This window comes from Mus musculus, chromosome 13 (genome assembly GCF_000001635.26).
Source record: "Mus musculus strain C57BL/6J chromosome 13, GRCm38.p6 C57BL/6J".
Taxonomy (NCBI): Eukaryota; Metazoa; Chordata; class Mammalia; order Rodentia; family Muridae; genus Mus; species Mus musculus.
Window position 1 is genome coordinate 36,872,379 of NC_000079.6, and position 26,798 is coordinate 36,899,176.

At 42.0% G+C, this 26,798-nt stretch overlaps 1 protein-coding gene and 1 long non-coding RNA gene across 4 annotated transcripts in view; one reads left to right on the forward strand and one right to left on the reverse strand.

Annotated features, from left to right (window-relative positions):
* The window catches only part of Gm30489, a 146,979-nt gene that overhangs the window by 48,389 nt on the left and 71,792 nt on the right, over positions 1-26,798 (forward strand). The window lies entirely within an intron of this gene.
* Positions 1-26,798, reverse strand: part of F13a1 (coagulation factor XIII, A1 subunit) — a 183,067-nt gene that overhangs the window by 5,201 nt on the left and 151,068 nt on the right. For both annotated transcript variants that reach the window (NM_001166391.1, NM_028784.3), the window contains 3 exon segments: positions 25,604-25,891; positions 20,428-20,588; positions 5,365-5,501 (listed from right to left, as the gene is read on the reverse strand). In NM_001166391.1, the coding sequence (NP_001159863.1) occupies positions 5,365-5,501; positions 20,428-20,588; positions 25,604-25,891 (586 nt within the window).

The following is a 26,798-nucleotide window of genomic DNA, read 5'->3' on the forward strand; positions in this document are numbered from 1 at the left end:
ACCATCAAAATATCACCTAAAGTCAGCAAAATGAAAATGTACATTCCAGATGTCTGTGCCACCACATGCTCTGGGACAGGAAGGGGGTGAACTCTGATGATGGTCTGAGTATGAAATGTTCCCCCACAGGCTCCCAGTCCCCAGCTGCTGAGGAGCCGATTGATGTGAGCGTGATGGCCAGTCCCTGCTTCTCTGCCTTCCAATCCACTACGGTATGAGAAACACTCCCCACAAGCTCCCAGAATAAAGCCACTGAGCCAAGGTGCTATGCTTTTACCTCCATGATGGACTATTGCCTTTGACACTGTGAGACACAATAAATTCTTCTTCTCTAAGTGGCTTCTGTCAGGTGTTTTGCCATAGTGATGAGAAGAGCCACACATCCCCAAACACAGAATGAGAAATGTTCTTCTCCCCCTGTACATGGCCAGTGGATGAGAAGCACTGTGGAAACTCTCCCAATGCCCAAGGTATTGTGTTCCCAATGATAATTAAAATGTCCAAATTGATTTTGTAGAAGTTAATATTTTCCTCTTTTTGGTTCTTTGTGGATGTGGCTCTCCACATTATTTCAACCAGTCTCCAAATTATGAAACGCACAATCTCTGTATAAATATTGTTTTCAATTTGAATTTATGATTCAAAGCTTGAAAAAAAACACTGACTTCACTGTTGCTTATTTACAAAGGTGATTGAGCATTAACCACTGAATAGAGCAAGAAGCTGGTTGGGAAAGTGAAGTGACCTCAAATTTATGGCAAGAAATGTTAGAAACATACCATCGTTATCAACATCCCCTCCACCTTTTTGTGGCCATTGCTTGCTGTGCCTAAGCCCCTTGGGCCTAGGAAAGTCCCTTCTCCCTGCATGTGCCCAGATGCTCAGTCCCTAGTGTAGAGTGAATAATTTGATGCGAATCTGAGTCTATGATATCAAAACATCTCTGCTGTTGTTACCCGGATCCACCCATTCTCTCACCCGAGGTCTTCCCCATAATCAATGTCCTACGTTGCAAAAAAGTCACCCTGCTTCAGGCTCTATCATGGACTGGTGCAATGCAGGAAACTACCTCCCACAGGAACAAAACCTTCAGCCTTGTTTCTTCCTTTGTGATTATTAATTAGCAAAACCATCCACATAGTATGTGTATGAATGAAGATACTCAGATATGAAAATTCACAAGTAGAGCATTTTGCTTATGGATACATGCCTCACAGAAAGAAGAAAAACAGTTTTCTTATTTCAGCTAGTGAAATAATGTTGGAATAAACCTATTTCCTGGGTACAAATGTCGTGAAAATTGATGCTGAGAAATGTGCTGAGCCATCGGGATGTACTGGCCATTTATCATCCCCAGCACCGGCAGGCAAATGCAGCCATCATCACAGTGAGCTGCAAGCACCTGTGGTGCATCCTCTGTCTAGCTTTTAGCTTCTAAGAACTTAAGTTTAATGTCAGCTCATCTAATTGGGAATTTTTTTCTCTTGAATTAATTCATTGAACCTGATCATGTTTTTAAAGACAAAAATGAATCTAGGAGAATTATCATTTAATATTCTGGAAGTATCAAATACAGAAATTTAAAAGCTGGGGGGTCACCAGGAGGCAGGAACTCTGAACAGTTGAGGTAGACGAGAGACAGAAGGGCTGAGAGTCAGGGTGCCAGAAGGTGAATCACCCCACAGTAATGTCAGTTTGCACTGAGTGGAGATGGTGACATCGCAGTGCTCTCTGTATTTCTGGCTCTGATTGCCTGCTCACTAGTTCCTGCCCTAGGTCCTCTCTACTTCAGGCTGGAGAGCTCCTCTGTATCAGATATGAAGGAGACAAAGATCTGGGAAATGGGTGAAGGTAGTGATTTCTTGACTATAAAGAACCCAGAACCCTATAGGGCTTATAGAATTATACAGGAGGTCAACTAGTTACATGAATTCGGGACTCCTAGGTTAGATTTCATCAACATTAAGCACAATTGAATATTTCTAATTATCTGGCCCTATGGAAGTGAGTGTTGGATGCCTCCCGTATTAGTTGTATATGCTCAAGGCAGGAGGAAACAGAGAAGGTTATCAAGCAAGTCTTGAAAACAAATTCTTTTGATGCCATGTCACCCCTCCCCCATTTCTCTATGTCTGACTCTGAGGTACAAAGCTTTTCTTGCCTGGAAAGAGTCATACTCTAGGTCTGAGTTTGAGAACTAATATGGATTGAATATTTGTTTTTTTTAAATACATCTATTGAAATCCCACCCATATATAATAATGTCTAGAGACAAAGCCTTTGTAAAGTAATTAGATGCGGTTGTGAGAATGGGGCCTTCGTGATGAGATTTAAGTACTTAGAAGTGAGATACAGCATGCCTACCTACTTTTTGTTCCACCACAGAGAAAACCTGGCAGGGAGAGAGGCAGCTAGCTATCTGCCAGCTGAGAAGAGAGTCCTCAACTGGAACCCAATTGCCTGGCTCTTGACCTTAGACTTCCCTGGTTTCAGAACTCCCGAGTAATATATGTCATGTATAACTTCCGAGTCACTAGAATGTCTGATGAACACAGAAGTCTCCATCTGCCTGCCCTCAGCCCATCTGTCATGAACTTAGGTATCAGTTACATGTGTTTCAATGTACTTTAAGCCTATGTGTAGGGAGGATATCTTCCTTATAGGGACTGGCTTCATGTTTCCTTTCCTTGATTTGTCTAATAATACCAGATGCTAACAATAAACAAATAATTCTTAGACTCCGTGTACTTTGACCCCTGTCCTCTATATGCTAAGTCACTAACTATGACGATCATCTTTTTTTATGGGATGTAGCAGCCATTTCTGTGCTGTATTAATCAGCTTTCCATTACAATAATGAAGTGTCTGGCATAAACTACTCATGAAGTTAAAAACCTTCTGATCATAGCTCATAAGGTTCAAGCCCTAGATTGTGTTGCTCCATGACGTTGACCCCCCAAGGGAAAGTGACATATAATGGTGGAGACATGTATCAGGGAAAGTACTCCTTCCTATCTATCTATCTATCTATCTATCTATCTATCTATCTATCTATCTATCTATCTATCATCTATCTATCATCAATCACCTATCTATCATCTATCTATCATCTATCTCTCTACTTATTGATGTATCTCCCATCTATATATCTATGTAACAATGTATGTATGTATCAATGTATGTATGTATTTATCTATCTATATATTATCAATCAAGCTATCTTTCTATCATCTATTTATTGATTTATCTATCATCTCTCTATCAAATTCTACCTATCTAATCCTATCTATCTATCTATCTATCTATCTATCTATCTATCTATCTACCTATCTTCCCCTCCCCCACCAGATGTTTTCATGTGGAACTTTATGGGTCACTTATACAAACCCTAGCACATGTGTTGGCCTTGATTGAGGTAGAATTCCCAAGACAGTCAAAGTACAGGTACAACACGACTTTCTGGCACCCCAGAGAAATCTTGTGTTAGTGAGGAGGAAAAATTGGATACAGCAAGCAGCTGTTCAGCAAAGAGAACGTGTTTCACTTTGCCTGAGCAATTCCTGTATCTAATTGGAGTGGGAAGGTGCAAGAATGGGTGAGGGAGACTCATTTCTGACAGAAACAGGGCTATTGCTACTGACCTCTTCCTTTGGCTGGCGTTGATTTCTAATTTAATTCCTTTTTCCTCTTGCAACTTTCTTATTAGCATAGGGAGGCTGTTATGGCTTGTGCTTGCATTTTTTAAAAAGCACTCAAATAATTTTCTCCATTGTGCATTGCATTTGCAAGAAGGCTACTTTGAGATGAAGGGATGTAAAAGTTGTAAGCTCTGCAGTTGCAGAGAGCATTTTATAAGCTATAAAGATGCTTCAGAAAGGCCTGGAACTTGTACTACAGCTCACTGAGAAGTATGACTTCTACCAAGGGCACTGGGAAAATTCCCAGCATATAGGTTCATATGGCAGTTTCCAGAGTCCCCCACTTCCTTTTCTATATCTTAGAAGGTCACTCCCAAGAAGTGTGCTAGATTGATTGATGTTGACAGGGACTTATTTGTAGTAGAAATGAAAGTAATAAACCTCAAAGATTGGGATCCATTCTGGATGTCACACTTTAAGAGGATCACTGATAAATTGGAGTATAAGGAGAGGGAGGGAACACCACATTAGAGGTAGGAAAGATGAAGTAAGGACAAGTATTTGATACCTGGCAGGGGAGAATTAAGGAAGAAGAGAAAGCTCTTTGCAAACTTTTTGAGCAACCAAATGAATCAAGTGGGCCTTATGTTGCTCCAGTAAGAAATTAGGTAGAAAAAAGCCTGCTGTTTCTGCAGTTAGAGCTACCTGATCGTGGCATGAGCTACTGGGTGAGCACCAACCTTTTTAAAGAGGCTACAGAGACAGAACTGCTGGGTGTAGTCTGGTGGTACTTGGCATTGAAGAGGCAGAATTCTATTCATATTACTACATAGGTGGAAGACTGGACCAAGTCTAAACTCTTCAGGCTCAGCTAAAAGAGCAGCAACTGAGGCCAACAGTTCTAGGCAGTGGCTGATGGTAAAATATAAAGGATGGTGTTGGAAGGACAAACTATAAAAAGGGATGTCTTCGACATTAAAGACATTCTTTTAGGATTGGTTGATTCCTGGAGAGGTAGTGTGCTAAAATAATCTGAACTTGGACTTCAGAAATATGCCACCTTAGCTCAGACTTTTGACTATTCTCATATCATGGGAGCAAACCAGTCTATCTCTTTTTATTTGTTTGTTTGTTTGTTTTTCCAGACAGGGTTTTACTGTATATAGCCTTTACTGTCTTGGAACTCACTTTGTAAATCAGGCTGGCCTGATCACAGAGATCTTCCTGTCCCTGCCTCCCAAATACTGGGATTAAAGGGATATACTACCACCACCAGGCATCAGTCTAACTTCTTAAGTCCCATATTCCTGTATCTACCTCAGTAAGGTAGTTTAAAGGATTTAATAGAAGTGTTAGACCCACCCTGTTTCTAATATGTCCAGCATAAATAGTTCATAAAAAAGGAGAAATTTGCCAGATATTTTCAGTGGTATTAGATCTATCTATCTATCTATCTATCTATCTATCTATCTATCTATCTATCTATCTATCTATCCATCCATGTATCCATGCATGCATGCATCCATCCATCCATCCATCCATCCAACTATCTATCGATGTAAGAGATAGGCGAGGTAGAGAGATATAGATAGATAAATAGGTAGGTAGGTTGATAGATAGATAGATAGATAGATAGATAGATAGATAGATAGATAGATAGATTGAAAGATAGGTAGTTAGAGCTCCATTAGTTCTTCACTGCTTCCCTCCTTGTCCTGGTACTTACCGGAACACCTTTCTCTTGGGTCTCATCACTCCAGGACCATCCAAATGAATCCAGACATTTTGTAGTGTTTCTTTTAAAGGATTAGTGAACTCAACAGTCACAACCATATCAGAGCCAACCATGGCAGCACCTCGGACCTGTGAAACAAGTTAGATGACAACACAGCTCATTAGCCACAGCACAACATTTCTGCTGCCATCTCCTTGGGCATTTTTCTCTTGTTGCTGAGGTTTTACAGTGTGGTTACTTCTCAGCAACTCACCAATGAGACGAAGAGAGACTATTGCTTCAACTGAGGAATATCTAATGATGAAAAGATGTACTAATTACAATCCTACCCTTTTACTCATTATAAAACTTCCTCTAATTAGAGCTGAGGTTAATAGCTATGGCCAACAACTGCTCTCTGTCAGCAGGAGGCAAGAGTGTGTCCTGTGGAGCAACAGATTTCCAAAGTGAGGGTAGCCAAGTGAACTCTGCTTTTGGAAAGAACTCAACTTTCCTGCACAGGTCACGAGGGATTTTAGAAATGAAGAGGTGGGAAATATTGCAAGGGCTTGTGCTTTCTTGTAGATGTGTTAGAAAAATCCCTAAGGAGGGTCCTTGTTGGGGTTGAAGCAAAGGAATCTCCATGCTAAACTGGGTGCAAGAGGTTTCATCTGCAGTCATGTCTGATTCCAGGAGGGAAGAAGTTCAGAGAACATGAGGTTATTTGTGGCCCTTTTACCTAGAACAGTCCCCCAGACTATCAGGTGTTTGACAGAGTATCATATAAAACAGCTCAATGCTAATGATACAGTTTTTTAGGTTATGGTCTTGACTGACTAACCCATTCATTTTTCTCTATTTTTACTAACCTTATTATTTATATAAAGAACAGGCTTTGTTATGTCATGTTTTTACACACACACACACACACACACACACACACACATATATCCTTTGGTGACACCCACCATTACCTGTCTTGCTACCTGTTCCTTGCCTGTTGGTCACCTTCTTTTTTAATAATCTCCTTTCACTTTCATACTTTAAAAAAAAACTCTATATTCCTCATATGGATGAACACATGCAATATTTGTCTTTCTGAGTCTGGATTATTTCATTTAACATATTTATCCTCATCTCCATCTGTTATCTTGCAAATGACATCTTCTTTATGATAGAATAAAACTGCCTTGTGGTGTAGACATACATTATTTTCTTTATCTGCTCATCCGTTGATGGATATCAAGACTGCTGGTTCCATAGCTTTGCTTCTGTCATGGCATCTTTTTGGTCTGCTGACTGAATTCTTTCATGTATATACCCAGAAGTGGTATATCTGGGCTATATGGTAATACTAATTTTAGATTTCTGAGAAGCCTCCATATTGATTTTCATAGTGGCTGTATCAGTACACATTTCTATCAATGGTGTCGAAGGGTCCCTTTTCCTCTATATTCTCAACGTTGGTTGTTTGTTTCCTTGGTGATAGCTACTCTAACTAGGGTAAGATGAAATCTTAATGCAGTTTAAAAATTAAAATGTTTATTGAGTTTATTCTTGGACAGTTTTACACATATAGAACACGCACTTTAATTATGATAACCCTCTTCTTAATCTTCCTTCTGCTCTTACTGTGTCCCCTCCTCCTTATAAGTCCCATTTCCACATTCACAATTTTTTTTTGCTGTGATTTGTTTTATTTTATTTTTGACACCCTCATATAGAATTAAACAGCACACCACACCTATGTGATTTGAAACTGTCCACTGCAGCCTGGTGATGACAATTGCTTGGACACACAACTGAAGATAATGACAGCCCCTCCCAGAAAATCCATCAGTAGCCAATAGTTTCCAGGAAGAAGTACAGCCCAGGTTGGATCTCTCTGATCCATGAGTGACTGTTGACCGCTCCGTGAATATGATGACGTCATGACTGTATTGACTGTGTTATATATGCCCAGAGGTAAGGACCTCATAGCCCTTCTTCTTCCAGTTCTTATGTTGTCCTCCCCCTCTTCCTTGATTACCTGAGCTTTAGAAGTATTGATACATTTATAGATGATATTTACAGACGAATACTCAACTCTAATTTATTCTCAGCATCTTGAACACCTCTGCATTTTTGTGATCGCTCCTGTTAATCACCAAAAGAGGATTCTCTGATTAAAGCTGAAGTTTGTGCTATATGGGCTAAAGGGGGGTGCATAGAAAAGGCATCGAGCTCTTACTCAGTTGTGAACCTTCTGGTCTGCAGTACTAACCTCCCAGGCAAGTTATGCCCAATGGTACAATAGTATACATACCTGCCTGTATTTAAGGCTCAACTCCTCTACCAGAGGGGATTCATACATAATACTATAAACCCAATAAAAAAAACCCATTGTTGAGAAGGCCTATGAGTGACTTCAATACTGTTGTTAAGCTAAATTCTAATGCTGCAAAGCTGCCTTCTAAATACTTATAATCAACAGCTTTAATTTTCATTTCCTTGATTGCTAAAACTGTTTATTTTTTTTACATGGTAATTGACCATTCATACTTTTTTTGAGAGCTTTAAGTAGGCTCAGTTTTGTCTCTAAATAAGGCTTATATTTGTATGGGATGATGTATATAGAATGCTATTATTATCCCTTATGTTATTGTTTACTAAGTGCCACATACTTAGAAGGCTTTCTCAGTATAAAATCAATGTATTAGAAAATAGTCAAGTAGCAGTAAGTTTACTTGCCTGCTTAGAAACTGGAATGCCAAATAGATGGATCTGGATAAAACCAAATTAACTTGAGAACAAGATGATGATGATGGGGAAGATATGATGATATTTTTATCTCAATAACAAAGGGATGGAAGGAGATGATGGCAAAACCATCTTACAAGTTGCCATGAAATCATAGTTCAAGCTTCTTTAAACATTAGTGCTGCTTATGATTTAAATAACTACCCTGTGCCCAGCAAATAGTTTGTTGGAGGAATTGTTTTAAAGTGGTATTTACTGGTTGATTGAGTTTTCTATGTAACAATCCACCATTATTACATTTTTTCCCTTTAGCCAGTGTATAATATATGACAACACACACACAGATATGAAACTTTCTTATGAATGGAGATTAAGAGAAAGAACATTGCCTGGAGAAGAGGACTCTTGCTTACTGACTTTACAGCTGAGAATAAAATCTTATGGTTTTGCTTTTCTGGTTTGTGACTAAATTTATGTGTATGGGATTTAAGAAATTCTATCAGAAAGATAAATCTTTCAACCAATTCATCATATTTATTTCATGTCTGCATTGCTAGGATGTGTTTAGGGGCACTGAGGGTAGGGCAAGCTAATAATGATGGAGACAGAAATAGGCATATCTGAAGGAAAGGGTTGTATGCTGGGAAGAGGTCATTACTTTAACCAGTGGGAACTTACAGTTACAGAGACCTCAGCCCACTCTGGAATAGGAAGATGATAGAAGCCCAGATGGTAGAATCTATAATTTGTTTATTTTGAGCACTCAGGCTCATTACTAAGGACCAGCTCCACTGGAAAGCATGGTTCATGGGAATTCTCACACAAGAACTACATTTCTTTAAGCTCCAAGGCACACAGGAAAAAGATATTCATATCATAATCAACTCTTAAAGAGGAAAAGATCTTCTGAGGCAGGATCATTGGTGTTGGCATTTTTTTTTTTAATGAAATAAGTATCTAACAAGAAAATTTGAAGCCACTGGCCAGAATAAGATTAAAGTATTTCTATGAAAGCGCCTCAACTTAGAACTTGGACATGTTGGCCAAGTGCTTTGGAAGCTACAACAACTGAATAGTTACTTCACTTAAATGTCCACAGACTCACCAGGAGCAAGGGAGCTTTGGAGCCTTGACAAAGCTAAATATAACTAAGTTTCAATGAAGAGATAGGCCAACTAATGAAATATGGGGCCATGGCTGGAAGTTATTTTTGTAGCTTCTTGGGTGGTACAATGTGAATGGAGTAACAAAGCCAATAGCCACCTAGAGACCAGGTTTCCCAACCTCAGCACCAGGGGTATTTTGGAATGAATGCATCTCAACAGAGGGGGTTGTCTTGAACCAAGAAGGTATTTAACAGCATCTCTGGCTTCTGGCCACTAGATGCCAACACCCCACAAATGATGACAGCTACAAATATGTAGAAATTGACAAATATCCCCTGAGAAGCAAAGTTCTTCCTTGTCCCCAACTTCCACCCTTGGAAGCCATGGTTACTGAGATGCTAAAAGATTGACTTCACTTTCTTCTCAGGTATTTTAACTTGGTCCCTTTGGTGTCCTCAGGTTAATACTCTACTGTGTCTAATTAAAATAACTTTGAAACCCACTGAAATGTTTAAAGTAGTTTTCTCTACTTAGAAAAGGCTATATGAACATCTTTGGTAAGAATGTTTGCTATGGTGATACCAATAGAGAAGCATTTTGGTACAACTGCCTTCACTATCATCATCACAAAGACAAGCAAAAGCCTTTTAATAAAAGAGCCCAAGTTACAAAAGGATGGACCATCTAGAGACTGCCATATCCAGGGATCCATCCCATAATCAGCCTCCAAACACTGACACCATTGCATACACTAGCAAGATTTTGCTGAAAGGACCCTGATATAGCTGTCTCTTGTGAGACTACGCCGGGGCCTAGCAAACACATAAGTGGATGCTCACAGTCAGCTATTGGATGGATCACAGGACCCCCAATGGAGGAGCTAGAGAAAATACCCAAGGAGCTAAAGGGATCTGCAACCCTATAGGTGGAACAACATTATGAACTAACCAGTACCCCGGAGCTCTTGACTCTAGCTGCATATGTATCAAAAGATGGCCTAGTCGGCCATCACTGGAAAGAGAGGCCCATTGGACTTGCAAACTTTATATGCCCCAGTACAGGGGAACTCCAGGGCCAAAAAGTGGGAGTGGGTGGGTAGGGGAGTAGGGGGGAGGGTATGGGGGACTTTTGGGATAGCATTGGAAATATAAATGAGGAAAATACCTAATTTAAAAAAAAAGAGCTCAAGCTGTCCCCAGGCCCTATACCGTATTGGGCTTATCAACTGTCAATCATAGATCTAGGCTGATTCATAGAATGCTATCCTTCCTTGCTAGAATATTGGCTACCAATGGAGCCCAGCGTGCTCCAGTGCATAGTTCCAAACCCATGACCACACGGAGGCCCTGCTTCAGTGAGTCACAAAGGAAAAAAAAAAAAAAGACAGGAATGTGAGGAGGGGGAGGTTGACAGGAGTAAGAAGGAGATTAGAGAGGTTGGAGTGAGAGTAATCAGAATGCTTTATATGCATGTATGAAGTTGTCAAAGTACACATTTAATTAGTACCAACAATAATAATTATTATAGTAATAACATTTAAAAAGAAATAACACTTCCAGCTGCTATTAACACTTTCTCTGCACACATGGACATATCCAGTACTACCTAAATGTATTTTCAGGGAATTCACTCTGAACCATGAAGATATCCATTATTTTCCAGGATCCGTGAGTCCCAGATTAAGAACCATTTATAGCTGCTGAGCTAGCTCCTAGCTCCTAACTTTCTGGGTTGTGGAAAAACATATCCATCTGGCTCACTAATGACAGAATGTTTCCATATCTCAATTGTTGGAGACCAGAAGTTTAGATATAAGAGGCTTGGAAAAGTTTACGATATTTGTATAAACACTTTACTAGCTGAATATCCCTAATTTTAAAACCAAAACCAAACCAAACCAAACCAAAACAAACCAAAAACCAAAAATGTGAATACTCCAAACTCTAGAATATGTTTGTGTGGTGGGTTGGAACTCAGACCGTTTTGGGTTTTGGAGTTTGGGATTAGGAATGCCCAACGTGTATTTGAAAAGTTGTCTGGTATGTTCTGCATTTGTGGATGGGTATTAGGTCTGATTATGATCACAGGACAGAGTCTTCTTGGCTAATTTCATGTGTCACACCCAATTACTTTGTTTCCAGGTATTATCTCTGCAATTAGTGTCTGGGTTTGGCTCATCAATACTGTTACTAGCAGGAGTCTGGAGAGCAGTGGTTGATGGAGGAGGACTCAGTTTAGGCTGTTGTGTGCTTGCTTTGCAACAAACCAAGGTTTTCTATCTTTTCTCTTATATTTGTCTCTATCCCCCAAAATTATAACTTCCTGTCCTGACTCTTAAGAGGATGCTGAATCATAAAAACTCAGAACAACCTAAACACAATACTTAACTGTTCAACAGTCAATAGCTTTCTTAGAAAATTTGAGTGGCACTTTCTCTCCCTTTTTCTTAGAATAGAATAAAACACTGTCAACTTTTATGATATCTATTGACTAAGGGAGATGTGATGGTATCTGTGGAACATAGAGCAATGGTTCTGTGGGGGAAAAGAGTCTGTGTTGGATTCTTCCTGTGTTCCGAACATCTCACTTTTCTAATGCCGTGATAACATTTCTATGTCAATATTACTCTCTCTATTCTTTCTCTCATTTCGTTTCTTTCTTTTCTTTCTTCTTTCCTCTCTTTCTCTGCTCCCCCCTCTCTTTCTCTCTCTTCTTCTCATAAATCCTTAAGGGGAGACCTTAGGGAAGTCAATAGGAGCTTAGGAAAGGCACAGCACCACAGGTACTGATTTAAAGAGACTTATGACAGGGGCCAAAGAAAAGGAAAGAGAAGAGAAGAGAAGAGAAGAGAAGAGAAGAGAAGAGAAGAGAAGAGAAGAGAAGAGAAGAGAAGAGAGAAGAGAGAAGAGAAGAGACAGAGGACATGCTGTCCTTGGAGATGGCTTATATTTTTATAGAGAGCTCATGGCTCAGTGTTTACTGTCTTGGTGGTTTAAATGAAAAAACTGTCTCCCATAGGTTCAGACTTTAGAATACTTGGTCTTCAGTTAGTTGTGCTGTTGGGGAGGATTAGGGGTGCAGCTTTGATGGAAAAAGTACATCATTAGGGTTGGGCTTTGAGGCTTCATAGCCTCACTCCATGTCCAGTTCACCCTCTTCTTCCTACTTGTGGTTGAGCATGTGATCTTTCAGCTTCCTGCTCCCACTACCAGGCCTGACTAGCACCATGTTTCTTCGCCATGGTGGGCTCTTACTCCTGTGGATATGTAAACCCAAAGAACCGCGTCCTTCTACAGATTGTCTTCCTACTTTATCACAACGGCAGAAGTAACTAATATAACTAATTTTATTTAAAATATCTATTTTTAAAACTCAACTCACAACATGTCTTTCCAAGGCAACTGTACTCATTAATATTGATGCACTGAGTTCTGCCATGAATAGAAGAAAGTCAGGATAGTGAGTGCTACTCAGATCCTTTGAGAAAAAGGAAAACCATTCTCTCTCTCTCTCTCTCTGTATCTCTCTGTCTGTCTCTCTCTCACACACACACATATACAGAGAGAGAGAGAGAGAGGGAGAGGGAGAGGGGAGGGGGGGGAGGGGAGGAGGGGGAGGGGGAGGGAGAGAGAGAGAGAACTGAAAGGAAGGAAATTTTTGAGAAAGAGTGAAAATGACTTAGGTTGCCAGTTTGATTCGCAGGTTTTATTAGATTCACCAAACAGTCCTTATCTGAAGTGCTTTCAATCATGTCTTCCAGGTATCATTGGAAATTGAATTTCTTCCCTCCTACTCACCCCACGGTCACAGCTGGAAATAAGCTGTTGCTTGTTGGTAAACTGCTCACCAGCTCCAGAGTGGGTACTGCTCTCCACTAACATGTATGCTGTCATTTGCTAAATGAAGCCAACAGTTTTGCCAAGGGCAAGTCATGTAAAAGCCCATGCCAACAAAGATGGTAGTCACTAGGTCAGGAGGCCTATGTTAGACTTAAATGAATTAAAGTGAAGTGAAATTTGGAAAACTCTGACTTTGGTGGAACCTGCTATTGTTTTTGGGGATTCAAAAACCTCATTGTGGCTGATATATACTGTATTGACAGAGTGGGCTTAAAATATCTGTCAGGGCAGAAACAACTTTCTATACAAGAATTATAAATATCAAGCCAATCTATACAAAAAGTGTGGACAAATAATGTGAGTTTACCAATAAGGAAATGGAGGCACGGAGAAGCTATGTAACTTGCTCAAGTTCACACAGTAAGGAGGAAAAGGAGACATGAGTGCAATTGGTACTCGGTCATTGCTTAAACCTATCCTGTCCTGATTGTCTTTAACATATGACTTACATCGGTTTTTACTTAGTAATACGAGAACCTTGCCCATCATTTTCTCTACTTTTGCCATTGAATCCTTGTAGCTCTATGGGCTTGGAGATTCACATTGTTATTATTACCTCTATTCTCTTGGTATTAAAGCAAAACTTAAAAGCTAACTAGAGCTAGTAAATTGGAAGAACCGAACCGGAAATAAATCTAGGTCTTTCTGACTTAAAACATTCTCCTTGAAACACCACCCACACTGTGATCTCTGACAGATGAGATAAAAATAGCAACCCAGCGAAGAATCATTTGCAGCGTTAGCTTTTCATGTTATCGCTAAACCATCCTTTGAGGGCACCAGTTCTAAGTTGACCCTGTACTATATTTGAAAACACAGCTACCATCCACCTTTTTCTTTTTGACTTTACGAGGAAAGAATTTGATTTCCTCACCAGTGCGAAATGTGACAAGGTGGCCTTGAGGCCTTGAGGTATATTACTGGATGATAATGGGATTTTCTATTTAGGGTAAAGTTGGGGACATACTTTTTAACAAGGGATCCAGTAGCTTACATGTCATAGAGTGACAGGGTAAGAAGATGTGGAAGAGCAAGTAGGAAATACATAGGGCAACCTGCGCTTTGGGTGTGGCAAATTCTTGAGTTCACACAGTAAGGAGGGGCCTGAGACCTGAAAGCAATTGGTACTAGATCATTGCATAACTATATTCTGTCCTGGCTCTAATAACACAGATGACTTGCAATGCTTTTTATTTAGAAACATGAGGACTCTGCCCATCATTTTCCTTACTTTAGGCTATTGAATTCTTGTTGCTCTATGATGCCTCCTTTCCGTTATGCGAACCCTGTTATTCAGCTGTCCTGAGAGGTGAGACAGGAGTGCGCACATCAGAGCCTTGGAGCTCACACAGAGTCCAGAGTGACACTGTTTTCACTGTCTCCCTTGACAGACAGCTGGGGTCCTGCCTGACTAACAGCCGTGGGTGGGTGTAAGCACAGAAAGCTGTGGAAGAAGCCCCTCATCTGGCATCCTCTGGGAGAAGACAACTTCAGAGAGAAGAGGCCTCCGTCCCTCCTCCTTCCCTTGCCCTTAGCGTCCCCCTCCTGAAGGAGAGGGCTAAGTTCTGGTGATTGGGCCAGAGTCACTGTGGAGCAGGGAGGCTAATGAGTGTGGGAGGCTTTTTTGGTTTTGTTTTTTTGTTGTTTTAAATTGGATACATGGAAGATAGTATGGTTTGGATCTTAAATATCTCCCAGAGGGCTTAGGCTACAAGTGTGAGATATGGAGACATTAAGGCTTGTGGAAGAAAGTTATGTCACTAGGGGTATGTTCTTGAAGGAGATACCAGGACCCTGGCATCTTCCTACTTTCATCTTTTCCTGGATATTGTAGTCCTCTGCTATATGTTCCAAACATTATGCAGCATAAACAACTGACCAGAGACTGATACTCTGAAACTGTGGTCCAGAGTCATCTTTTCCTCCTTTTAGTTGATATATATGAAGTATATATCACATGATATATGTACACACATATAACAAAATATAACAAACATAACATATATAATAAAATACATATTTTATATTATGTATATATTTGACACACTGAGATGTGTAAGTAGTCAGAGCTCCCAAACCTGAGGTATGGGGCTCAGGGATAATAAGAACACGTTTTTTTTTTTTGTTTGTTTGTTTTTCTCCTTGCCATTAATGAAAAACCCTGGACATTTAGGCCCTTGTAGAACAAATAGAAGCCCTATCATCCCTTACCTAGATACTGGTAAGTGTTTCAGGAAACTGCCTGTATTTCAAGTGTTTCTCCCAATTTTAATTTTCCATCTGAGACACAGGTGTACATGTCAGGATGCCGGAGGCACACGGCCCCAGAATTCACCTTGTTATCTTCCCTGCCTCACTACAGAGACACACAGAGTCAGGATTTGAAGATGGCCTGGCAATCTTAGCATGAATCATAGCATCAAATGAAAAGCTCTAGTTGGAGCATAAAAATATGATAATTATTGAGACAAACTATGTTAGTATCTAGAGTTAGATGAAATGGATATGGGGTTGAATCATGACGGACCTTGTCCAGACAGGGAAGTATTCCCTTTCCATAGGGGGTGAAGCTTTTCATCACGCTATGGGCCTGATGGTGAGTGGGTAGACTCCTCTCTCTGAGCATGGATGAGCACAGCTTATGTAGGTATAAGTGCTGGATGAGATGGGGCCTTCCCTTGATTTTATTCGGGGGGTGGGGGTCAGCAGTGACACTTCTCATGTGACCTATTCTTACCATCCACGGTAGCTGTGAAGCTGTTGTTAGCTCAGTGCCTTCTAGGTGGGAATGTGGGTCTGGAAGCCTGCCATGCCACTGGGCTTGCCCGCTTTCCTGCACAGTTGCCTCGGCCCATCTTGAGCATGGGAATAAGAAGCTTCATTGTTGAGAACCACAGAACCCTGTTAAATCGCTGCTCACACGCTGTGGGTCACAGCACTTTGAAAAATGTATGTGCTGTCTGCAGACCAGCTTGCTTCCTTCTGTGGCCCCTCTTCTCCAAATGGCAACTGCTCACGAACAATTAAAATGCCAGGGAGCCTTTTCCCCCAAGACTTAAAGCAGCTTTTGACAATCAACACATGGAAAGGCAGAGAAAAATTCCAAGTCTGCTTTTAATAAAATATACTTTTCTCATCAAAATATTTTGATAGCACAGAAAAAGAGATGTATGCTCATTAAAGTTTAACGAGTGTCTCCCCCTGCCATTTCCCATATGAGGATCACGCACCATGACTCATGAAGGGTGGGTGCTGGGCATAGTTAAATAGGGACAAATTTAACTCAAACCCAGTCTCTATCGCCATGGGGATGAATGAAACTCAAGATGTGCCCATTATGATGTAAGAACCTGGCTACTGACCCATGTAGTTTGGTGGATGTAGCTTAGGTTCAGATAGATAGATCTAGTATCATTCCAGGATGTCTAGATTTGCATTAAAAAGGAAGATGGGGGGGTGGCAGGGGGTTGGAGAACATCTGGATTCTAGCTTTCAGGCAGCTACATTGCTGGGATCAAACCTAGGAGTCTTAGAAGGCAATGTTTTGGGGCCAAGACTTTGTATAACTGTTGGGAGGCAGAGTTTTCACCAAAGTCTTTTTCATGGAGCCAATGACAAAGCTTCATCCAAAACATTCTAGACTCAACTCTAAATGTCTCTACATGCTCTGCTGAGCCTATCTTTAGTCTTCCTTGGCTCCCAACCTCTACCCTAAACAAAGCCACTTCTGTGATCTACCCTACCCTCCAAGCAATTCCCCATGGTCTCTCTGGTACCTACATGTATCTCTCTCCATCTCTGATGGTGGAATGATAACCATTCATTGATGACAGCCTATTCCCTTGGTCTAAATTCTTGATAATTCATCAGAGCTGTGATCTCCCAACTTTGCAACCCGCAAACCTTCCTGTCTATGCTGCCTATAAAAGTCCCAGTGTGAAGAACAATGTGGCCCAAAGGTCACATCACACCAAGAGAGATCTGGGAGAGGGGTTTCTGTCCTTCCTTGATCAGGTATGTCCATGAGATAGTCATCCAGAATCATGTACCAACTGTTCACTGTGACATAGTTATCACACATCCTTGGCCCAGTCAACACAAGGATGCCATGATGAAAGAATTGCCATTGCCATTCTCACTTCAGTGGAAAAACAGACTCTGGGAGGCTCAGTGACTTGGTAGGGTTACATGGGTGTCCTGTGGAGAAAACAGCTTTAAATTCCCTTGGTTGCAGGGCTCATGGTTTGGTCACTGTTGTATAAGGCACTAACTTCTCTGGGTTTCTGTCCAGTGAAGGTTACAGTAATACCTATCTCTCAGATAAGATGATACAAGGGCATTACTAAAATTCCAGTGTTTAATATCTCTCAGCTGCTGCCACTACTGTCAGCATGCTGGCTTCCGCCTCCTCCTCCTCCTCCTCCTCCTCCTCCTCCTCCTCCTCCTCCTCCTCTTGCCTGCAGAATGAAGCTGGAAGGATCTGTCCTCCTAACTACCTCTTTCACATTTACCCTGTGCCTGGTTTATCCATGCACAGCATCTGTAAGAGACTCAGTCTTCTGTGAGCCCATCCATGCTTCAGAGGGATGGACAAAGTATTCTAGCATTTTCCTAACACTTGATGAGGTGACATGTTGCAGGTAATTTTGGACCACGTGTTTGGAACCCTTGTGGGCTTTGTACTTTTAGTGTGTTTGGAGTTCCTGCTTTATGCCATTTATCTTACTTAATTCTCTGAAGTGCTCTCCCACATTGCAGTCCAACAGAGTATTTTCTTACCATCTTTCCAGTACCCCCAACAGCAAGCCCCTTCCTTCCCTTCCTGAGCCCTCCCCATCACTCCCAGTGCATAACTGGCTTCTGAAGGATACAGCTCTGTTTTACTATGTCTCCAGTGTCACAGGTGCCTAGTGCCATTCCCACAGTTTCTGAAATCCGGATCTGTCACAGCTGGGTGATATCTGAGTGGCATTAGGGTGAGCAGTCCCTTTCCCTGGCACATCTCATTGCCTGTTTGGATTTACTTTAACCTTGAAATTAGTGGGGTTAATGGTTAGGGCTTGTGTGATAGTGTCTCATCTATAGTTTTTCCAGTCTTAGCCCTGGACAGTATAGATCTTCTTTCTCAGAAAATGGCCTTGACTCTGAATGTCCAACAGAACCAGAACCCCTGCTTCTGTCATGGAAATTAACTCAAACTGAACCCAATCAACCCTGGTTCCAGTCCTGCCCTGGTCTACTAGCATGCAGAATGAGACCTCTGTAATTCTGCCATGGGGAGTTCAGTTGCTCTCAAAGAATCTTAAAAGATAGAAAAAAAATCCAACCTTTCTAATTAATAATACCCCAAAAGATCAAAAGTATCAGTTTCTTCTCTACACACATTTTATTATCAGTGGTGCAATTAAATTCTATTTTGTGCTGTGGTCTGAACACTTCACAGCTTGGAAAAGCTTCTCCTGAGATCTTGGCAGGGACAAGCCATTGCTTCATAATGAGGTGAACATGAGAACTGTCTCTGGTGGGAAAGGCAGAGATCTGAGCATGGGCACAGGCTCTGCTTACATCCCCCTCAGAGCAGCAAAAGATGCCTTTGCTATGTGGCTAAGGGACATCTTCAAGATCTCTGACTATGGAGAGCCAGTGTGCCTCCTGCTGCTGTGGTCCTTGTGCCCCCAGCTAATGAATTCATGCTCTCAGGGCAAGATGGCACTCCTGGAGTAACCCAAGTGCCCTGTTTTCCTGTTTAGCATTTGTTTCTGACTCTACCTACAGAATTCTGATTCTCCCTCAGCCTCATTTGCATTCTGCCTCTTCAGGCCTGTTGTGCAGACAGTACCAATCACAACAGGTCTATGGTAAGTGACTGCATTTCAAGAACAGAAGAGAGAGAGAATGACATAAACCTCCCTAGAGGTAGAGGGTCTGACATTCTGTTCTTCAATAGGCCCTATACATATTCAGCTTTGCGTGAGCCTCATTGTGGGGTGCTCCATGTACCATCTATACACAACCAGATTTTGAGAAGAAGTGGATGAGGCAATTCTCATTCTGCTTCTGTAACTGGACTGCTGGGGTTAGAGACCTAGCTCTCCATCTTGATGATGATGCGATCTTGCACGAGTTTTACAGCCCTTCTGCACTTCAGTTTTCTCACATATAAAGTAGAAACATTTGTACTGCTTACCTGTAGGTTTTATTGAGTGTTGAAAGCTCAGTTATATATGTGATACTTTGATAGCAGCTGCCAGGGTCCAGTATATAAGCAAGCAGAGCAGCCATATTGAATGCCACACAATAGCCATTAGCTTAAAAAGTGGTTCATAAGAAACAAAGCTCATCTCTCACTCCTGCCCAGTGTCCCATCTCTGGGGCCACTTAGATTACTTGGTTACTTTAGGATACTTCATGTTAGGAGGATTTATACTGATCACTCAGTCTTTTCAGAGACAAATGCTCTCCAGACACCAGGGAAGTTATTTAAGGCCACATCCAGGTGGCATATAATACCACTCTCCAAGGTGACCACTAGATGCTTGGCTTCCAGTGCTTGGAAGGGGTCTTGGTAAGGCTGTCTACTGATGCCACCAGAAGCTAGCCTACGCTGCTGAGAAGCAGGTAACCCACTCCCCTGGCTTTCCTTTACCAGTCCCCATGAGCAACTTGAGAAGAAATACCCTGTACTACCTGGACAACCAACTCTGTGCTCTCTGTACAACTAAAGCCATGATCCAAGTGGGAAAAAACAAGCCATGGTGACAGAAGCCAGAAAAATGTGTCATCTTGGTATGTGGGGTAGACTGTGAACAGGATAAAGGCAGGAAGGAGCTCTCTGAAGACCTGGGGATCCTCTATATTTTCATCTAGCTGGTGCTTATAACGGCATATGTATATTCAGCTACTGCTCCCCAGCTCTACACTTCAGCTTGCACATCCTACTGCATACAGTCACACCTCAGTGAATGACATTACTGCCCCAGATGCAGAAGGGACAGTGTAGGTAGTTTGTAAGCCTGACCCACTTTATTCTGAAGACACAGAGAGTTCTGAGTCTCTGTCTCCATCACACATCTTTATCTTCCTCCACAAGTGTGTTTATACCACAGGTTATATTTATATCTGCAGTCACATCTATATATTTAAATAAGGAGAGGAGTGTTATATGCATGCGACTATATATAGAATATTTTACTTCTTTCAAAGAACAGGAAGATCCTAGCTCCATTATGTCTTTTGGACACCCCCTCCTCCCCCCACACATGCACACACAATCTGGCTACTGACTAAGCACTTTGCCCTCCTTTTTTGTCTGAGATGAGATGTTCACTGACCTTGATGGTGATCTTGGGGATAGTCAGTATTATGGACTTTTGTTTGGCCAGGACATCCCTGGACTCGTTGATGCGTGCCGTGACGAAGAAGTGCAAGAAGCCCTGTTCTAGAAGGTGGCTCATGTACTCGCCCGCTCTGACCAGCACCTCCTTTTTCTTGGCTGAAGGGAGGAAAAACCAACAAGGCGGACATCAAGACCTGGACGAGATGGCATATGGCTCACTTGCCCTCTCCCATCCTCCCCTCATTAGCACACAAGTCACCAGGAAAAACAGCAAAAGACAGATACAAGGAGTCAATCAGGGACAAGCTCTCCTGTCTCATGGGTGAAGAAAGAATACACTGGAAATGTAATAGTCAGTGGGGTCTTACTACAGAAAAGAGTTGTCAAACTTTCGAAGCATTGTGTTTGCTGCTGTAAAATGGAAAGGGTAAACAGAGATATTAAAGGTGAATCCTAGGAGCTTCAACCTTGCAGGCTCTGACCTGAGCCAAGGCAATCCCAAGATGGCAGAAAATGAGCATAGAGTGCCCTCGCTCCTCTTTGTGACTGGAGAGACCTCTGTGTGGAAACCTTACTGCTAGCTTTCAGGGTAGAGAATAAGCCCTGCAGAATGGCATGGAGGATGGGAAGTAGTCTCATTCCTCTTTCAATCTCCATGGGGGCTGAGGATGCAGAGTTGTATCTGTAGCCTGGGTCCATTTGCTCACTCTGTGACTCCATTTCCCATAGCCCAGGATTCTAGAGCCCAAAGGACAGTTCTGTAGGCTGAGCCCAGGTATGTATGTCCTTAGAGACAGTGCATTTTGTCCCTTGATGTTTCCAGGGATAATAATAAACAGTGGTCTTCTGGTTTTTCTTAGGGGAATGTGTTTGGCTACTAGGTTTCTTTAGGGCAGCAAGACTTGTGCATCTTCTTTGTACCCATCTTTGCAGGGGTTCTTATCACCACTTATAGTCTCAGCCCCAGGGCTCCCTTCTTCTTGGAGGCAGACCATTCTCTCAATCACAGCACTGAAGAAATGGGACTGTGCACCAGAGCCCCAGAGAACACTGCTCCTGAAATAGTCCATTATATAAGTGCCATGTTGTGCCACCGCACAAGAAATTGTTCTAGATAAAGTTTATTAAACGCGGCAAGAGAAGGAGGAATAGATTTTCACTGTATGAGTGGTGGAGATGGGAGGTTGCCAACATCATTTATGGTGTCTGGGGAAAGCCAAGGGAGACACAGGCTGGAGCTGCCTCATCTCTTCCAAAAAGCAAAGGCAACTAAATATAGCCAAGTGACAATGATAACACCTTTGAAGGTACTGGTTGGTTTAAGTTATTCAAATCTCCCAAGCTGACTCTAGCCTACACATTCCCTTTAATCACCAATCTGAAGTCTGCTCACATTCTCCTTAGAAAACTTTACTTGCAGTAGAGGCACTGCAGGATGCTTGCTTAGGGTCAGACATGTGTGATTTTGCAAAAGACTAGGATTGACTTCAGATTGCAACATGCGTTTTATTGCATGCAATTGATGCCACCTACCTACATTAATTAGTAAATTTGCAAAAGAAGAATGAGGTTCTAATTCCCTTGAAGTGATCTGGGACAAGCCCTGAGTGGTCTGACTGATGGAGCTGTATTAAAATCAACTTGGGCTTAGGTTTGGTCCCTACATGAATTGACTCAATTGAGAAATACATTACATCATTTTAATCCATTAACTCATATAGAGTTATCCCCTCATTTTTAATATTTGCAGGGGAAAGGTTTATTTTGGATACAATCCGTCATGATGCGGAAGGCCCAGGAGCAAGCGTGAGGCTGTCATGTCTGGTTGTGTTGCTTCTACAGCCAGGGAATGGCTTGAGTCCATCCTTTAGTTGGGCTAAGGAGACAAGGAAGATTGAAAGGGTGCATGTGAGGTTGGAAAAGGACTGTGCTCTATTTCTGGTGTAGAGAGATGTGATGAATTATAGTTCCACTCAGGGCCCCAGTTCACACCCATTGGTTCAATGTCCTTGCCCATGGGAGGATCTAGGTTCTGTTACCTTCATGTCTTTAACCATATAAACCCAGTCTGAGTTTCCCACCCTGTTGGAAGGTAACAGGAATTCCAAGGCATTTCACACCTCTCACTCATGGAGTTTCATCCACCCCTTCCTCTCATGTGCACAGGCCAATCAGGTGGACTCGATCTTCAGGACTTGTTCTTAGCACTGTCAACACGACCACTACATTTCAGCTGGATGATGATTACAGCATCCTAACTGGCCTCTGAGCTCCATTCCTGCTTCTGTGAGCTTCTCATCACAGCAGCCAGTGTGATCCTCCTTATTTTTTAATTTAGAAAGTTATCATTGTGTGGGTACAATCGTATGAGTGGAGATCAGCAGATAAGTTACAGGAGTTTGTTCTCTTCCTCTACCATGTGGAGGATGGAACTCAGGTGGCCAGACTTGGTGGCAGGAAATAAAGCCCAAGTTTGTATGAGGGGTGATATTTATTATATGAGTTAAGCCCATCACTTTTCATTGCCTGCTTTTGTTCCTGTTTGAATCTGGTTTTGTTATTGTATGTGAATGACAGAGGCTTGGAAATTTATAAAGAAAATAGATTTAGTTGATTTAGTTTAATATTAGTGGTTGGAGCATCCAAACAGCATGGTGCTGACATAACAGGAAGGGAACTGGCCATGTGCCCAAGGGGCCCTATTTGCAAAACAGCCCTACTTTATAATAAGCTGCTTTCCCAGGAATTGACTCACTCCACAGACCAGTACCAACCCTTCCAAGGTCAATTAGGATCACATATCCTAGTTATCATCCACAAGGTGCTGCCTCTTAAAAACTCCACCTTCTCCTATCATCAGTTTTCACACTGAGGACCACACCAAGTCAAACAAGAATGGTTCTTCATCCTTTGTGTCTCATTGAGCACATTAGATATCCTATGATACCAATGGGATTCTTCTGGCTCAGATAACCTCTGTCAGGTCTCTCTGTTCCACACCACCCAATTACAGAGATAATTTTTTCATTTTGTGGTTGCAATGCCTGCAAGGCAAACATGTCTCTCCTTCTTAGTCTGTTTTGTATTTTCCTATTACACATATAATCAAATGATGCACTTGCTAGCTTGCTTGGTTCTTTATTGCCTGCTTCCTCTATAAGACCAGAAACTCTGCAAAGATGTACACTCCCCTGTGTCCAGCATATTTTAGAACCTGGATGCTCCAGTTTGCTTTCTGTTGCTGTGTTAAAATACCATGGACAAAAATAATGTAGGGAGGAAAGGGAAATTTGGCCAAAGTGGAGAGAAGACGGGGATGGAGTTCAAGGTAGGATCCCAGAGGCAGGAATAGAGGAAACAGAGACCAAAGAGAAGTGCTGCTTACTGGCTTCCTTCCTCTGCTTGTGAGCCAACTTTCTTATACAATACAGGACTATCACCATGGGCTGGGCCCCCCTCTATCAAATAGCTAACAAGAAAACGTCCCACAGACATTCGTGCAGGCCAAACTGATGTAAACAATTCCTTTGACAAGGTTTCCTCTTTCCAAGTATGCCAATCAAGATTAACCACAATACAGGTCTGGCTGGGAATGGGCTAACAATTCTGTAGTGTGGGTGATATTGCTCTCATATACAAATGAGATCACACAGGCAACCTGCCCAGGGACACACATCTAGAGGTGATACAGTCATGTCTCATATTTAGGGTTATCTAATTTCCAGAATCAATGTGCTTGTCTGTTCCGAGGAAGCATGGAAGCTGTTTCCCCTTCAGTCCTTCATGTGGAATACTCTTTTTTTTTTTTTTTTTTTTTTTTTTTTTTTTTTTTTTTTTTTGGTGAGAAGCCTTTCCTATCTCTTGGGATTAAAAAAAAAAAAAGCCAAATCTAGTTTCCAAAGAAAATGCTATGGTGATTTCTCGACTGCTAGCTACATCATCAAAGTTAGAAATACTTGCCTTTTTCAATTTAGTTTTCTTGGAATCTGAATTTTTTGGAATAGTTTTTCATTTTCTCTGGTTCTGCTGGGGCCAGGGAGCTCAAGAACAACAGAGATGGGTGATTGGCTCGTTGGTGTTGGTGGGGTGGGGCCTGCTTGCTTATCTCTGCTTTAGGAACAGTATTGCTTCTATATCCCCTTTCTTCTTCTTTTTTATTTTCGTACCACATGTTGGGTCCAGAGACACAGTGCCCCAAATTATCGACTGCTTTCTCGTTTTGACTCAGCTCTCTTCCTATAGCTATCCCTGTTATTATTATTTTTTTTGTGCCCAACTTAGGCCTGAATATTGAGTCCACCTAATACACTCAGAAAAAAAAAAATGAAACCTTTCAAAATTGCAGTTCCCAATGCATCCTGCAGCATGCCAGTCCTTTCCTGCTTCAAGCATCCCAAATCCATTGCTTCTGGCAATGAAAGTCTCAGGCATTTGTATGGGAGGTGAGAGAATGAACAGGAAAGAGACCCTACTAGGGATAGCCCTGAGAAGATTTTGAGATGGGGTCTAATATCTCTTAGGCTCTCTCTTCCAGTGGTCATCCCTGGATCAGGCTGATCAGTTATAAAAAAAAATAGCTTGGGGTGGGGGCAGAACTGGAGATGTCTCAATGTATCAAGCCCTTGCCACACAACATAGGACCAGAGTCTAGATCTTCAGCACCCATGTTAGAGCTGGTTAGCCATGGTGATTACCTGCAACTGCAAGCAGAGATGGGGCCCCCCAGTGCAAACTAGGTAAATAGTCTAGGTAGAGTTGGTGAGCTTAGGGTTTAGTGGGAGACTCTGCCTTAGTATACAACTTACAAAGGGATTACAGAACATGTCTGAGGTGGATATAGCCTATGTGGCAAATTCAGATCTCAATGCAGGTTCTGTTTCAGGAGGTCTGGTGGGGCCAAAGCTTGAGATGTTGGTGCTGTGGGCTCATAGAACACGTTCTAAATATCAAGAGATGAGTTTCCATTAAATTCTCCAACTCATAGGACTCTAAGTTTAGAAGATTTCAACATTCATTTCTGTTCACGAGCCACAAAGATAAGAGGATTGTGTGTTTTCTAGAACTGCCCCTGACACTGAGATCTGGTGAGAACCAGAGTATTGACAGGATTGACAGTGAGACATAGAACCAGGCGACAAGTCCTGGAGAGACCCACACATTAGTTAGCTTACAGGAAAAGGGATCCAGCGTCTCTTCAAAGGACTCCTTCTTGAACTCTTTCTTGGATACCCCAGTGTAGAAGGTGATGTTGCCAGAAAGATAGGCCAGGATGGTGTACAGATTGGAGCTATTGTTCTGGAAGGTGATAGTCACTTTGAAGTCCTTTCCCAGCACAGCATTTTCCACATCAAAGTTCATGGTCACATCAGACCTTGATTTGACAACACCTTCAGTGTTGAGGGTCTTCTTGGCTCCATACATCAGAGCAGTTTCAAGGGCTAGTCTCTCTTCTTCTTGGCCTAGGAGAGATCAACAGATAATGAAAGGGAATATCCCCCATGGGGAAGACACTGACCTGAAATGCACTCAGTGCTACCCTTGCTGACTGATGGCCTCTGAAAGCCAATCAACCTCTCCCGCATAGAAAGGTAGGGATAACCACTATCACTGGGTTAGGTTCTGCAAAACCAAGTTCCCAGATAGGCAGTGGCCCGCCAGGTTGTCAGGATACTTGATGTCTAGGCAGGGTATATCTGTTTGGAAGGCTACTAAGAGACCAATCTCTTGGGCTATTATTTCTGGGCTTGGCAAGTGTCAAATTACTTCCCTCTCTGAGTCCCTGTCAGGAAGTTAGGATTAGGGTCTTCTAAGCAAAGACTTAGGAGATAGTGGCCACTTGATATGCCAACTCCTATCATGGATGTTTCTACTAGCTATGGGCCTTTCTGTTCCTTCAGTCTGTTTCCTATTTAAGTTCTTCCATTTTCTCTTTCTTGAGATGACTTTCGGGTCGGGATGGGTCCTTCTATGCCCTTCTACACCTCTGCAGTGCCCATTAACTTCAAAAGTGCGCTACTTCAAGGTACTAGGTTCTGGTCATCTGTTAAACTTAACCTTCCCAAGAATTCCTGGGTTAGACCCATGGAGGAAGCCTGATTCAACCTGTTGAAGGTCGACAGCTTTGCCAAGCTCATGAAGGTACTCAGCCCTACAACTTTGTCAGCTCAAAATCTTCCAGTTGCCTCTCACTGAGCACAAGGAATTGAGGTACCGCTGTTGAAATGCTGCTCTGCCCTAATAAAGTGTGAAGCTTAGGTATGGTTTGAGCAAAATGTCTTAAGGTAAGTTTCTGGATGGATGGTAGGGATAGAGAGGCAAGAGAGGGAAAGAGTATCCTCTAGGGAGAAAGAAGGAGAGATAGTGGAG